Source organism: Dipteris shenzhenensis, chromosome 23 (assembly GCF_047967505.1).
Source record: "Dipteris shenzhenensis isolate YYH24624 ecotype China chromosome 23, Dip_SZ_1.0, whole genome shotgun sequence".
Lineage (NCBI taxonomy): Eukaryota > Viridiplantae > Streptophyta > Polypodiopsida > Gleicheniales > Dipteridaceae > Dipteris > Dipteris shenzhenensis.
Window position 1 is genome coordinate 38,122,847 of NC_141618.1, and position 13,035 is coordinate 38,135,881.

General features: G+C 40.3%; 1 protein-coding gene across 1 annotated transcript; it reads left to right on the plus strand.

Moving 5' to 3' along the window:
* Positions 1-990: 990 nt before the first annotated feature.
* On the plus strand, positions 991-6,793 carry LOC147887348 (putative plastidic glucose transporter 2). Its single transcript, XM_087394202.1, has 13 exons — positions 991-1,122; positions 1,680-1,797; positions 1,935-2,002; positions 2,127-2,259; positions 2,553-2,652; positions 2,759-2,871; positions 3,002-3,095; positions 3,653-3,806; positions 4,030-4,176; positions 5,529-5,602; positions 5,831-5,919; positions 6,043-6,157; positions 6,270-6,793. Exons 1-13 carry the CDS (start codon positions 1,038-1,040, stop codon positions 6,450-6,452), a joined length of 1,473 nt encoding a protein of 490 aa, XP_087250328.1. The 5' UTR covers positions 991-1,037; the 3' UTR covers positions 6,453-6,793.
* Positions 6,794-13,035: the final 6,242 nt, after the last annotated feature.

Consider the following 13,035-nt stretch of genomic DNA (forward strand, 5'->3'; position numbering starts at 1 on the left):
TCCCACTCTCTCTCTGTCCCCCCCCCCCCCCCCCCCCTCCTCTCTCTCTCTCTCTCTCTCAACTTGTTTCTTTTTGGCTTGCCCTATGAGGTAAGGCTTTATCGTTTTCCTTGCAAAGGGAAAATTCCATAATTTTTAGGTTTATTTTTTGTCTTTTTATGGTTGGTCCAAGTTTCACTTGCTATTTTCATCCCTTGAAATCCTCCATCTCTCTCTCTCTCTCTCTCTGTCTGTCTCACACACACACACACACACACACACACACACACACACAAAGCTTTTTGCCCTCTTCTCGGTCCAAGTTTCACTTGCTATTTTCATCCCTTGAAATCCTCCATCTCTCTCTCTCTCACACACACACACACACACACACACACACAAAGATTTTCGCCCTCTTCTCCATGCTGCGCATCCAATTCATCTTCTTTTCCCCTATTTTGGATCTTAGGCAGGCCTTATGAATGGATTTTATCATTCATCTTGTTATTGTGGTTGAACATATTCCCAATAATAAAATATATATGTTTTTGTAGAAAGAATAAAGAATAAAGGGTGGAGCAAAGGGTAAATGGCATGCAAATGAAAAAAAAAGGGGGGGACGTGGCGAGCAAGGGGGGAGGGGACGTGGGAGGGAAAGGGGAGGCCAAGTGGAAGGGAGGGGCGCCACGTAGGAGGGGTGGCATATCCAAGAGAAGTGGGGAGGCAACGTGGAGGGGGAGGGAGGAGGACACGTGGGCCAGGGGACAGAAATTAAAGGGCAAAGCGGGGGTGCCAGGCTGTAAACAATGTTCTCTGATATGAAAGGGACAGGAGCGGTACTAGAAACCTCAGGGGTCGGACCCCTTGGAAAGGGGTTGGGGAGAGTCCTCTATTTGCGGTTACCGGAACAGCCGGTGGGAGAACCGGCTAAGCCGGTATCTGCTAGGGTGCCACGTGGAGGGAACAGTTCCCACTCTTCATTGTCTTCTTTTTCTTCTTCTTCTTCTTCTTGTTCGTCTTCTTCATTTTGGTTTTCTTCTTGTGGTTTGGTGCTGGCTATGTCGAGCCCCCCCCCCCTCGCCATGTACAAACGCCTCCCCTCCCGTGATTCTTCCGACGCTCCTCCCCGCTCTTCCGCCTCAGGTATTTTATCCCTTCCTTCCCTTGCCTTTTTCTCCCCTTTCACGCCGTCTTCCCCCCCTCTTTCCGGAGGAAATCAAAAAAAGACAAACCGAGAGAACGTGTGATACGTGCGCCAGAAGAACGGTAGAGGATCGCACCAGAAGAACGGTAGGGGAGTGAGTGAACGAAATGAGAGGGAAGGAGAATCGAAATCCGAGAAAGAAACGAGAGGGAAGGCGAGAGGAAAAATTGGAGAAAGAAATCTAAGGGAAGGAGAAAGAAATCGAAGGAAAATTTTGAAGGGAAATCCTCTTTGTTTGGCTAGATCTCGTCGTCCGTTGTTCGCATTACTATTCAGGATCCGTATGACATGGATTCGACTTCTGTTGAGGATTTCTGTGTACATGCTCTTCCCTTTCTTTGCTAGAATGAATCCCTGTGCTTGTCGCCCTGTGGCATTTTAGAAGAAGAGTTTGATTGTGATAACAAATCCACATTCTGCCTACGGCATCTCAGTGTTATTTCGCAATGGATCTGCTTCTCGCATTGCTCATCTGTCCATTATTTCTGGTTTGCAGCCATGAACATCGCTTTGGACGCTTTCGACTACGCCGCATTGTCGCCATCGTGGCAGCTCTCGCTTCCTCACGTCTGCATCGCTCTTCTCTCCGCTACACTTTTCGGCTACCACATCGGGTAAGCTCGCGCGCTAATGCAGTGAAACAAGTGTAGCGCATTTGGTGTATCCACACAATTATCGGCGGCAATTCTTTGCAAGCATTGGGCCTCGTTTCTTCTCGAGCATTCTAAAATCTGAGTGTTTTGCTGCGCAGGGTTGTTAATATTCCATTACAATCGATCGCTCTAGATTTGGGTTTTGCGGGAAACGCCCTTGCTCAGGGTGAGGCCTTCTTTTACCTATATCTTTGGATAAGGTTTGATGTCTTTTTTCCAAAGGATTCCTGGCTTTCCTCAAAGCATCGTCCATCTTAGTATTTCCCTTACAATTGCGGTGCGTTATGCAGGATGGGTTGTAAGCACATGCTTGATAGGGGCTTTCCTTGGATGTGCGGTAAGTGCAACAATTGCTGACGGTTTCGGGCGCAGACGTGCCTTCCAACTAAGTGCTGTTCCGATGATCGTGGGAGCGTGCGCCAGGTTTGCTGCCAGTCTTGAAGCCCCGATTCTTGACTGAATGAAATGTTGTGCTCATAGAAATGAGACTGAATGAAATGTCGTGCTTACATATGAGTTTTAAGGTCCGTGGTTATGACGCGGCGGATATAATATCGAGATCGAGTTCTCCCGAATCCTAGAATTTTGTGTTGTGATCTGGATATCCTTTCGGTTTATAAGTCTCTATTAAGAATATTGATGTTGTTCTGACCCAGGATTATATTCTGTTTGAGAAATACCGTATGTTAAGATTGTATTCTTCTGGGGTTTTGCAGTGCATTAGCTCCAAATCTGGGTCTTATGATCTTCGGTCGCTTTTTGGTCGGTTTAGGACTGGGCGTTGGAGGACCAGTAACCTCACTGTACGTCTCCGAGGTATGATTGGTGATAATTTCAACGTTTCCGCTGCTTCTACTCACGTGGTTCTTTTTATTGGTAAATTTCTAAAAGCATCGATATAATGCATCACTGGTGTTTACAGATTTCACCAACAGCGGTGAGGGGAACTTACGGTAGTCTCTGCCAAATTGCTACTTGCGTTGGAATATTAGGAGCTCTTGTAATCGGCCTTCCAGTGGCAACAATTCCTGGTTGGTAAGTTTCCTTTTCAGAGTGCAAATGATACTTGTTATTCTTATTTCAGCGAACTATTTATTTTGGTCATATTTTCCCCCTCTATAGCTTCCGTAGGATGCATGTTTCAAGCAAGGGAATGTTGTGCCAGGTGGAGGATTTGTTTTTGGATATCCACAGTTCCTGCTGTAATACTTGCTATTGGGATGGAGTTCTGCTCTGAGAGTCCCCGTTGGCTTTTCAAGGTTGGAATTTTAGAACTTTAGTTTTTCTTTGTGATTGTAAATTAATTTAGAAATGTAAGAGGACCTCCGTAGTTCGAACGTCTGCTTTCATATTCGCTTTCAGGCTACACTCGTGTATATAATTTTAATTTTAGCTTCCACTTACGTCCTCACAATGGGAAGTTTATGTTTTTTCGCTTGGGGGTTTGTGGGTCTCCTTCTATCAATTTTCAACATCCATACCTTTTTGGAAATTTCTGTTTAGTGAGCATATGTTAGAGCCTTCAGCCTTTTGGCCTTCACTCACCGGTGATTTTATGTAAAATTTCAATTTCCACTTAGGTCCTCACGATGAAGGTAGGGGGAAAGCTTATTGTCTCATCTTTGATTTGGCATGGGTGTTTGTGGCACATCCAAGGTTTCCCTGTGTTAACTTCTATACCTATTTGGAATTTTCTGATGAACTGTATAGCTCAGAAATTCTAGCCTTAGTAATCGATTGTCTTTTCGTAATTTATAATAAGTGTTTCTTGAGTTATGCATTAAGTCTCGTTTCTGGGCTGAAATAAATATGACAGCAATCACGCTGGTATGAAGCGGAACATGAAATTGAGAGACTATGGGGTGGAGCGCATGTCAAACCAGCAATGGCTGACTTAGTCCGCAGTGATAGACATGAAGAAGATGAGCAAAGTACATTCAAAGAACTCTTTTATGAGCGATATAGAAAAGGTATTTTTTACGTGTTGTATTTCTAGAGGATGAGTTTGGGCATGTTCCTGGATTCAGCGATATAATGTATTTTTATAAGAGCCTTCACTGCCAAAAATTGTCAAGGTGATTTGTTTGAGAATTTATTCCTACCATTCTTAGTTTGTTTGTTTGCTTTTGTTCTCCGAAACTGCTGCTCTATAAATCTGAAAGTTTTTTTTTCCCCAATCTACCATTTGTGCAGTTGTGTTCGTTGGAGCAGCACTGTTTGCCTTCCAACAGCTGGCCGGAATAAATGCTGTCTTTTATTTCTCCTCTACAGTATTCAGGAATGCAGGAATTTCCTCTGACTTAGTGGCGAGTGTGTCTGTGGGAGTTGTGAATCTTCTTGGTATGTGCTCTTTGCTACTTTATTTTGTTAGCACTGCGTCCTTAGATGTGGTCTCTTCTGTGAATTTCGACTTGTAATTAAAAAAAAAAGGTTATTCGACTTGTGAGTCTCAAACTTAGGCTTGGGCCTAGGTGGGCATCCATCTTTTACCTTAGTATTGGTCAAACTAATGCACATCTATATTCCTCTTCTTTGCATACCGACAGTCGGACTCGTCATGACCAAAGTTGGTATATGCATCACAATATTTTGCATTTTTTGTATGTCCTTTTCGAGAACATTCATTACACCATTTCTCATTTTGTCCTAGTTCCCTTCGAAAACCCATCTCATTTAGGGCCTTCTTCACTATAGACTTTATTTTGTCTGATTTTGAAGAAGCATCCTCGTCATTGCTTCCATCAACCTTTTACCTTCAAGGCTAAAATTGCCGTTTAACAGCCCAACACACTAGAGAAATCATGTGCGTTCTTCTTCGCATCCAAAAGACCCACTTTACCACTATACTACGATGCTGTGCCCACACACACTGTACTCTTGTTTTATTTTGTTTTTTAAAGTCAGTAGATATTGTGATCTATGCATCACCTTGCAGGAATTGTAATCTATGCATCAAAGCCTGCAGGCCAGAATAATGCTGGTTTTAGCAATAGCGTAGCACCCAGTGTTGGATCGGATTGGGACCTACATGGCACCAACTTCTGAGAGTAACACAGCGTTCGATTTAACTGGGTCCTAACTGGCACGATTTTGAGAGTAATGATGTAGTTCTACTTCCGAGCAGCAACAATCTCATGGAGCAGTTATGATGCATGACCTGTAGACTTTTATGCTTACAAGGGAAGAGGGGTGTGTGGGCAATTACAATGAAAAGATGGAAAATACAACATTTAGTTTGTTGATGCTTCGTGCTTTATATATAGTATAATGTAGCTTCTTGAGTGGCAACAAACAGAAAGATGCAAAATACACTATTTAGTTCCGTTGAGAGCTTATTTTTATACTATGGTCTACACCCACTGTTGGGGGCTGATGACGTCAGTGGGGATGTCATAGTAGCTAGTCCCTGCTATGCATGGTGGAGTTTATGGTTTTCAACCTTGTGAGTGACTATCATGAGATTGAAACTGCACTATGTTGTGTTTTTAGAGGATGAGTTTGGGAATGTTCCTGGATTCATCTAGGTATATATTAGATCCGTTGAATGCACCATGCTCTATAAGTAGCTTCTTGAGTGGCAGCATAGTACCGATATATATCTGTAGAAATGTATCATCTTCTAAAACAAATCAAATAAAGTGTTTCAGTCTCTCTTTTTCATAACAGTTGGATGTGCCATGCTGTATGTGCAGCATCTTGTGTCGCAGCACACTTGATGGATCGTCAGGGTAGACGTAATCTGCTTGTCTGGAGCTTCACTGGCATGGTGGGTCAGTTTGAACTAAGTTTTGTCTTATGCAGACGACACCCCTTCCCTCCCCCTCGCCTGCAATCTAACATTTCTAAGTTTTGAATTGTCTATAGACAGATCTCTCTTTTTATCTAATATATTAGAGAATAGAATTAGGTTATTATTGATATTAATGGAAGGAGAGGGGGGAAATCATATTATTAAAGTATGCAAAGTCCTCAATGGTGTTGTTTTGGCTTGCAGTGTCTGGCTATGGCCTTACAAGCTTCGGTAGCTGCTTTTCCTGCCCTTTCATCCCTGCAAGGGAGTATTGCAGTGTTTGGGACACTCATGTAATAAAGTCGACCTGGTTCTGTGAATCTCTTCAATTTGCTGTCATATCAAATGAAACTTTGTAATCCTCCATTCTACAGAGATGTTTGTTTCATCAGCTGAAAGTGTTAAGTTCGCTGCAGGTATGTCTTCGCATTTGCCCTGGGTGTAGGACCAGTACCAGCCTTACTTTTACCAGAGATATTTCCCAATCGCATACGTGCAAAAGCAATGGCTGTCAGTATGTGCGTGCATTGGGTATGTATCCTCCTGTTACTTTGTTTACAAATGTAGTGTTTCAAATAATAATTTGACCAGCAAACACGAGAAGTTGTGCAGAGAATTTTATTAACTCTTTGCAATGGAACAGGTTACAAATTGTTTTGTGGGATTAATGTTTCTCCAGCTATTGCAGCAACTTGGAGCATCTATCCTGTATGCATTTTTCTCTTCAGTCTGCTTCCTTGCGGTGTTATTTGTTAGGAGAAATGTGACAGAAACTAAGGGGAAATCGTTGGAGGAAATTGAAACTGTGCTTCTATCAGAGAAATAAATCAAACAGGACTTTGGAAAGTATTATTTCCAATGACCCTTACAAATTCATATGTGCAAAGTCCGTCATTGACTTGACAAAAGCCTTCTGCTCAGTAGTCTATGCCAACCGATGATAGTGCCACTCAAAGTGGTGGCTGAGGTGTCAGAGATATGAGATATGAAGATCAAGGATACCACGGGGATATATCCATCTTTGCTCAGAAGAACAAACCTTTTTGAAAGAAGTTTTGAGTTGTTCGTAATCGGCAATGAGGTGAAAACACCTTTTTCCACAAAGGATGTAGTTATTGTAAATGTACTGTACACATTATAAGGTTATAATTCAAATTTATTATTATTTTGATTGGAGAGAATGGTAATTTGTCTAATTGATGACCGGGGGTACAGTGTGAAAAAAATTGAAGAGTATAATAAAAAGGAGACGAGGTTCCAGCTTTGGATTGAGATATGATGTTCCCCGCTGTATTCAGTTCACAAAATTTCAGTGAATGAGACAGATTTTGTGTACGGAAAAATGGCAAGCAGGGCTGCCCCAAAGATTAAAAGAAGAGTATAATCTAGAAAAATGATGGTGTAGCTTTGAATGCCGACAAGATGTAAGAGTATGGAGCTTATGTAAATGAAAGTTTTGCTCTCTGGATTGTTGCAGCTTTGACAGCCGACAAGAGGATAAAGTTATATTGATATTATGTAAAAATTAGTTCTGTTCCCTGGATTGCAAAATCTCCCCCTTAGAAGAGTTTATTGTGGCTTCTTTAGTCCTCAAGTAACCTTTAATTTTAAATGGCTTTTTGATGATTTTGTTCTTTGTTCTTCATGATATATCGGTGTAAGCTACATTATATTACAAAAATTGGTAGGACATCGCTGGAAATGAGGTAGCGCTTATTTTGTTGAGAATGGTGTAAAATCCGCAATTGAGAGTGTTCATGGGACAAAGTGTAGCCCTAATCCCAAGGGGTGAACATGTATATATTGTTTTTTTGTAATACGATGTAGTGTACGATCCCACTCTCCCCTCGTGATCCTTCAAGTGGTATTAGAGCCTATGGTGCTCTTATCCTATGGTGTTCAGTGAGTGTTTTCTTTGTGACGGTGTGTGAATGAACTGAAAGAGAGAGAAAAGTCGTTGGGATTGAGAGAGGGATAGAATGACGTGATGTTTTTTAAGGGGAGGATGTATCAATAGCAGTTTTGTTGGTCGAGGAAGCTTATCTATATTTGCAGCTTTAGAGAGTCTGACCGGTATCATCATCTATTGATGAAAGAACGGGATTATCCAATGGAGATGTTGCTTTGGTTGCTCTTGTTCGATGTTGGGAATGTGATGCAGTGGAAGGCCTGTTGTAAGGTCAAGACAGCATAGCAACCTGGGATATTTCACTAGCTAATTCAAAGAGCATGTTGTTCTCTCTTTCGCCTGTTTCACAAAGTAAGAGCTCCAAAGCAGCTCCATAGTGGCAGATTACAAGGCCACCTCTATTTATAGACACCTGTTTATAGACACTAGTACTTAACCCGACCATTTCTGCAGCATGTAAAGACAGTTACTTATAGTTATACCTTGTGGAAAACATCCTAGTCCATGTTTTATCATAGAGCAGCACTCTTGTGGAATTCATGCTTAGAGATCCCTCTTGCTTTGTCATCAATGACCCTCAATGTTTTCGTGTTCATCCAAGTCTAACACATCTGCAATTTGCAGTCTATGAGACAAATAAGTCAAACTTTAGGCCTTGTTGAAGCTTGCTCTTCCATACACTTAAATCGGTTATATCTTCAAAGGGACTACATTTATGGAGGATCCCGTACCATTGGGGGTCTAATGTGAGAATGTCTTCAATAGTTTGATCGTTCCCTGCAGTTGGAAAATGGTCCAGTTCCTCGGTTGGTTGTTGGGGTAGCAAAATGGTTTGGACCTGAGTGGTTCAGCGGGTGTAGTATTGGTACTTGGTCCTGCAGGGTCGTCGGTGGAACCTGTGTGTGCGCGTGGGGGTAGTGGGTTGTGAGGTAGAGGGATATGTGGAGGCGGAAGGAGCGGGAGGGGTAGAATGGATGGATTGAGTTGGAAAATGTAAGCAAGTTTTCAGCGAGAAGCGGGAGGCGGTTATTATTGGGTTGTGAGGTAGGGAGGTGGAGGGGGATTGAATGGATCGGGATGCTGAGTTGATTGGAAAATGGCTATTGCGGTGTCGGATTCTTCCTCGTTTAGATTGCTAAGTTGCATGGGCGTGCTCTACATTATTTCTAGAGGCCTCGAAACTATCTTGGATCTTTATGCAGCGTCGTTCGAGCCCATTTGCAGGAGCTTTTTGTGCATCACGCAGAGTGAGCTTTTTCTACGAGCTCACGCAGAGTGAGTTGCTCGTTGAGTGCATTGGCAATGGTATGTATGGTCAGGCTTGTGTTGTGTCCTTTCTTTCTATTCATCCGCGATGGCTTGTAGAAATATACACGTTCGCTTTGCAATTCCTGCACCAAGTCGTTGGCCTTGAGCTTGGTGAGGTAAGGTCGGCGGTAGAGGTAGCTAATTGAGTTTCCTTGTTGTCGTTTATAATAGATGTTGTGTGCATGCACACCAGGAACGCCATTAAGCGATCTTCCATGATTGTGACAACTCTAGCTCGAGTAAGACCAATTAGGGCGAGTTGGAGCACGTTGGTGTCCCATGGGCTCTTGGCTTTTGATGCTGGCGAGCAATGCCTCTATTTTTTATGTTATGTCGTGGGGTGTGCGTTGAGGTCCAAGTCCAAAAGGCTCGTCAAAGTTGAACAATAGGTCTTGATCTAGTTGATTCTGATGGGATCTAGTGCGTGGGGACTTATGGCTGTTGTTGCTCGAGTTGAAGACTGTGTGGGGGTTGTCACCTTATCCTTGCGGTGTTTAGTCATGATGTACGCCCACCTTGTCGTGGCTTGGAGAGGCCTTGGATTGCAGCCTCCCGTCCCCAAGGTGCCAACATGTGAGTGATAAGGGACATGATTATTATGGGATTATTGATTTTCTACCCCGTCTTGGCACATCGAGGGTTTGATCGGGCCCTTCATGTTGTCAAATGGAAGTGTGGGCAATTAATCTTTGGATACTCTTTGGAAGGGGTTGAAGTGTTAGCCAATTTAGTTGGTTCCATAAAAAGAGTGGGCCACCATAACTAAGAGGGAGTCATAAAAATGACAACAAAATCATTCAAATGGTGGAAACAAAATAAAAAAAGATATCGTTTTCAAATTATGGAGATAAAATGCACAATTTATATCAAACATGCTTTTAAAATAACTACTTTTATGGAAAAAAATTACTTACATCTTACTTTAAAATAAAAAAACATCCGCTATTATGAATTGAAAAAGTATTGTAACTTATAATTTTAAAAACATGACTAATTACAAAGGAGAAGAAACTCTTATGTTAAACTAGGAAAGTCCTTGGACCTTTTAATTTAAAATATCAATTGTTTTTCAGTGCTTGATTGTCCAAAATTTTTTAGGTTAAATCCATCCACAAGAATTTCTTCAAGCAATTTAGACATTTCTACACATCGATGAATTCCACTTTTCTTTTATCTTTTGCTTCATTTAAGCATCTTTGAATCATAATTTTCCTCAAGAACTTTTGTTGTACTTCCACAGAAGTATCAACATTGCCCTTAAGCATAAGTTTTATACCAATACATGTTTCCAAATTGCATGTTGTATATAATTTGCTATCCATAAAACTAAAGGAATGCATTGTCTTTAAAAATGCTTTTCTTTTTATACCAATGCTTGAATTTAAGCATATTTCAATATTAACATTGGTAGTTATATTGAGTTTATGCCCATAGAAGAGGTTTGTTGAATGTAAAGAGGTTTTTAGATGTAAATATTAACTAAAAGATGTTTATCATCTTATATTATTTGGATCAAATGGGTTTACTTAGATCTAATGGTCAATGGTCTTTAAATAGTACTGATGTTTAAGTTTATCAATTTACTTTATTTCAATCTAGACCGTTGTGATGTGAACTTGGCTTTTGGAATATGAAATTTTGTGACAGATTGATATTTCCGTCAATGGTGGGAAATTTCCATCCCAAAAAAGGAGAAAAGAAGCGGTCCAAAAAGAGTGAAATCTCACTTTTGGCGAATGAAATCTCATTACCAAGAATTCAGGTCGATGAAAAGAATTTCAAAAAATTTCAGATTCTAGAATCCCAAATTTCATCGACGGAGATAAAAATTCCATTAACGGACTGAGATTTCCGTCGATGGATTGAAATTTTTATCACTAGAAATTTTAATTCGTCAATGGAAGTCTTAGTGCATCAACATATTTTTTTTTCCATAAATGAAATTTGGGATTCCATAATCCACTTGGATTTTGGAATCCCAATTTTGATGACGAAAAAGTTTTCCATGCGATGGAAATTTTCCATCGAAGGGAAAAGTTTCCGTTGGCAGATTCTTTGACAATTTTTTTTTCATTGGTAGGAATTCTTGTCATTGAGAATTTCATTGGACAAAAGTGAGATTTCACTAATTTTGGACCACTTCTTTTCCCCCCTTTTTTGGGATGGAAATTTCATGCCGTTGAGATGAAAATATTAATCCGTCATGAAATTTCGGATTCAAGAATCCAAGTTCACATCATTGTTCTCAGACAAAAATTGTTGTTGTTTTCATGACTTAGAATTTAACTATTATAAATTAGAAGTTATTATTTTACAACGGCTTAGATCAAATAAAGTAAACTGATAAATTTCAAAACTTAACTACCATCTAAATTTTGACCAATAGGTCAACATTTCTTGCAAAAGATAAAGCATATTTTTGGAATTCAAGGTAAAGGATGTATTATACATTACATAATCATGCGTGAATTATTAATAGCTCTAAAAATATTAGATCTTGTCATTGACTTGGTGTTTTTATTTTGTTTGATATGAAAAGCAAAAAAAATCTCACCTTTAAATTAGCAATATGTAGATTTTTTTGAAAAAAGTCAAAACTATACTTACTTTGCAAAAGTTGTGAAATTAGTTCTCTTTAATGTCACCAAAATATTGTAAAATTGTTCAATATTTAGGAGTAGCAAAAAATCTAGATAACGTGTTGTAAACAACAATTCATGACTCATTATCGTTTTTCATGACTCATTGTTAACCCAGCTTGCAGTACCTTGTGGGCTGTGAGTTCTCCTGCAAAGTGATATCTTGCTATGCCTAATTGTGCTTCTTCAAACACCTCAATGAACTCATCCTCACACAGATACAACAATGCATAATGACATCTTTTCCCATCCCGTATAATTGACCGACAATTAGTTGATATGGTGCTGTATCCTTTATAAATTTTTGAGCCCTATCCTTATTGAGGGCTTTGTCTTGTGGAAACACATTGGTCAAAATGTGGCTAATCTCTTGTGCTTATTTTGGTATTAAATCAACAAGTGATAATGGGGCTTCAAGGAGATCGTCTTCGATGCCAATTGTTGGCTCTTTGTTGGGGATCCTAGACATATGATTTGCCATAAAATGGGTTCTTCGCTTGCAAACTATGAGACAATGAAATCAAGTTGTAATAGTACTAGCATCCACCATGTAATTCATCCGGTCATACATGGTTTATTCACAATAAATAGAGAAGTGCGTGATGTTCTACAAAGAACACAAATGTTTTTGCCAACAAGTAGTGACAAACCTATTGATTGTGTAAACCATTGCAAGGCCTTCCCTCTTGGTGGTCTTATAGTTCATCTCGAGATGGTTAACTTGCAAAGTACACAGGGTAATCCAAGTTATGCTCACCTTGTTGTACCACCACACATCCAATTGCAAATTTTGAGTCATCTATATGCACATGGAATATCAGGTGTCAATCCAGTGCCCACAACATAGGAGTTGATGCAACTAGTGCGAGTTTAAGGGTTTGAAATGAGGCTTGCCATTCCTTTTTCTAGATAAATACTATAAGGACCTTATACAAGGGGCAAGAAATCTTAACATAGCTATATATGAATCTTCTATAATAGCTTGTATGCCTAGTAAAGCATTGCACACCCTTGGCGTTGGTAGGGGATGGTAGCTCTAGTATAAGCTTAACCTTGTTGTAGTTCATGGAAATTCCATTCTTGGACACAACATGTCCTATATCATCCCATGTTTAATTCACAATTGGCACTTGAGGGGGTTAAGGAAATCCGGTACAGTCGACACTTGCGAAGACTACTTGTTGAGTGAACATGTAGATCGTCTTGGAAAACTTCTAAGAAGTCCCTCAAGTATTCTTTGAAGGCCGTGCTCATCAACTTTTGGAATGTAGTTGGGGCATTGGTAAGTCCAAAAAGCATCACTCAGAATGTGAATACCCCCCATTTCATGCAAATGCCGTTTTGCATTGGTCTTTAATTGCAATCAACATTTGATTGTAGCCAGAAAATCCCTCAAGGAAACTATAAACCTCTTTGCTAACTACTCTTTCGAGCATGTGTTCGGTGAATGGGACTGGGTAATGATCTTGATGGAGCATTAACCTTTTCAAGGTCCACACATACGTTTTTCCATTCCTTTTAATTATAATGACTATTAGAGACATCCATTCCGT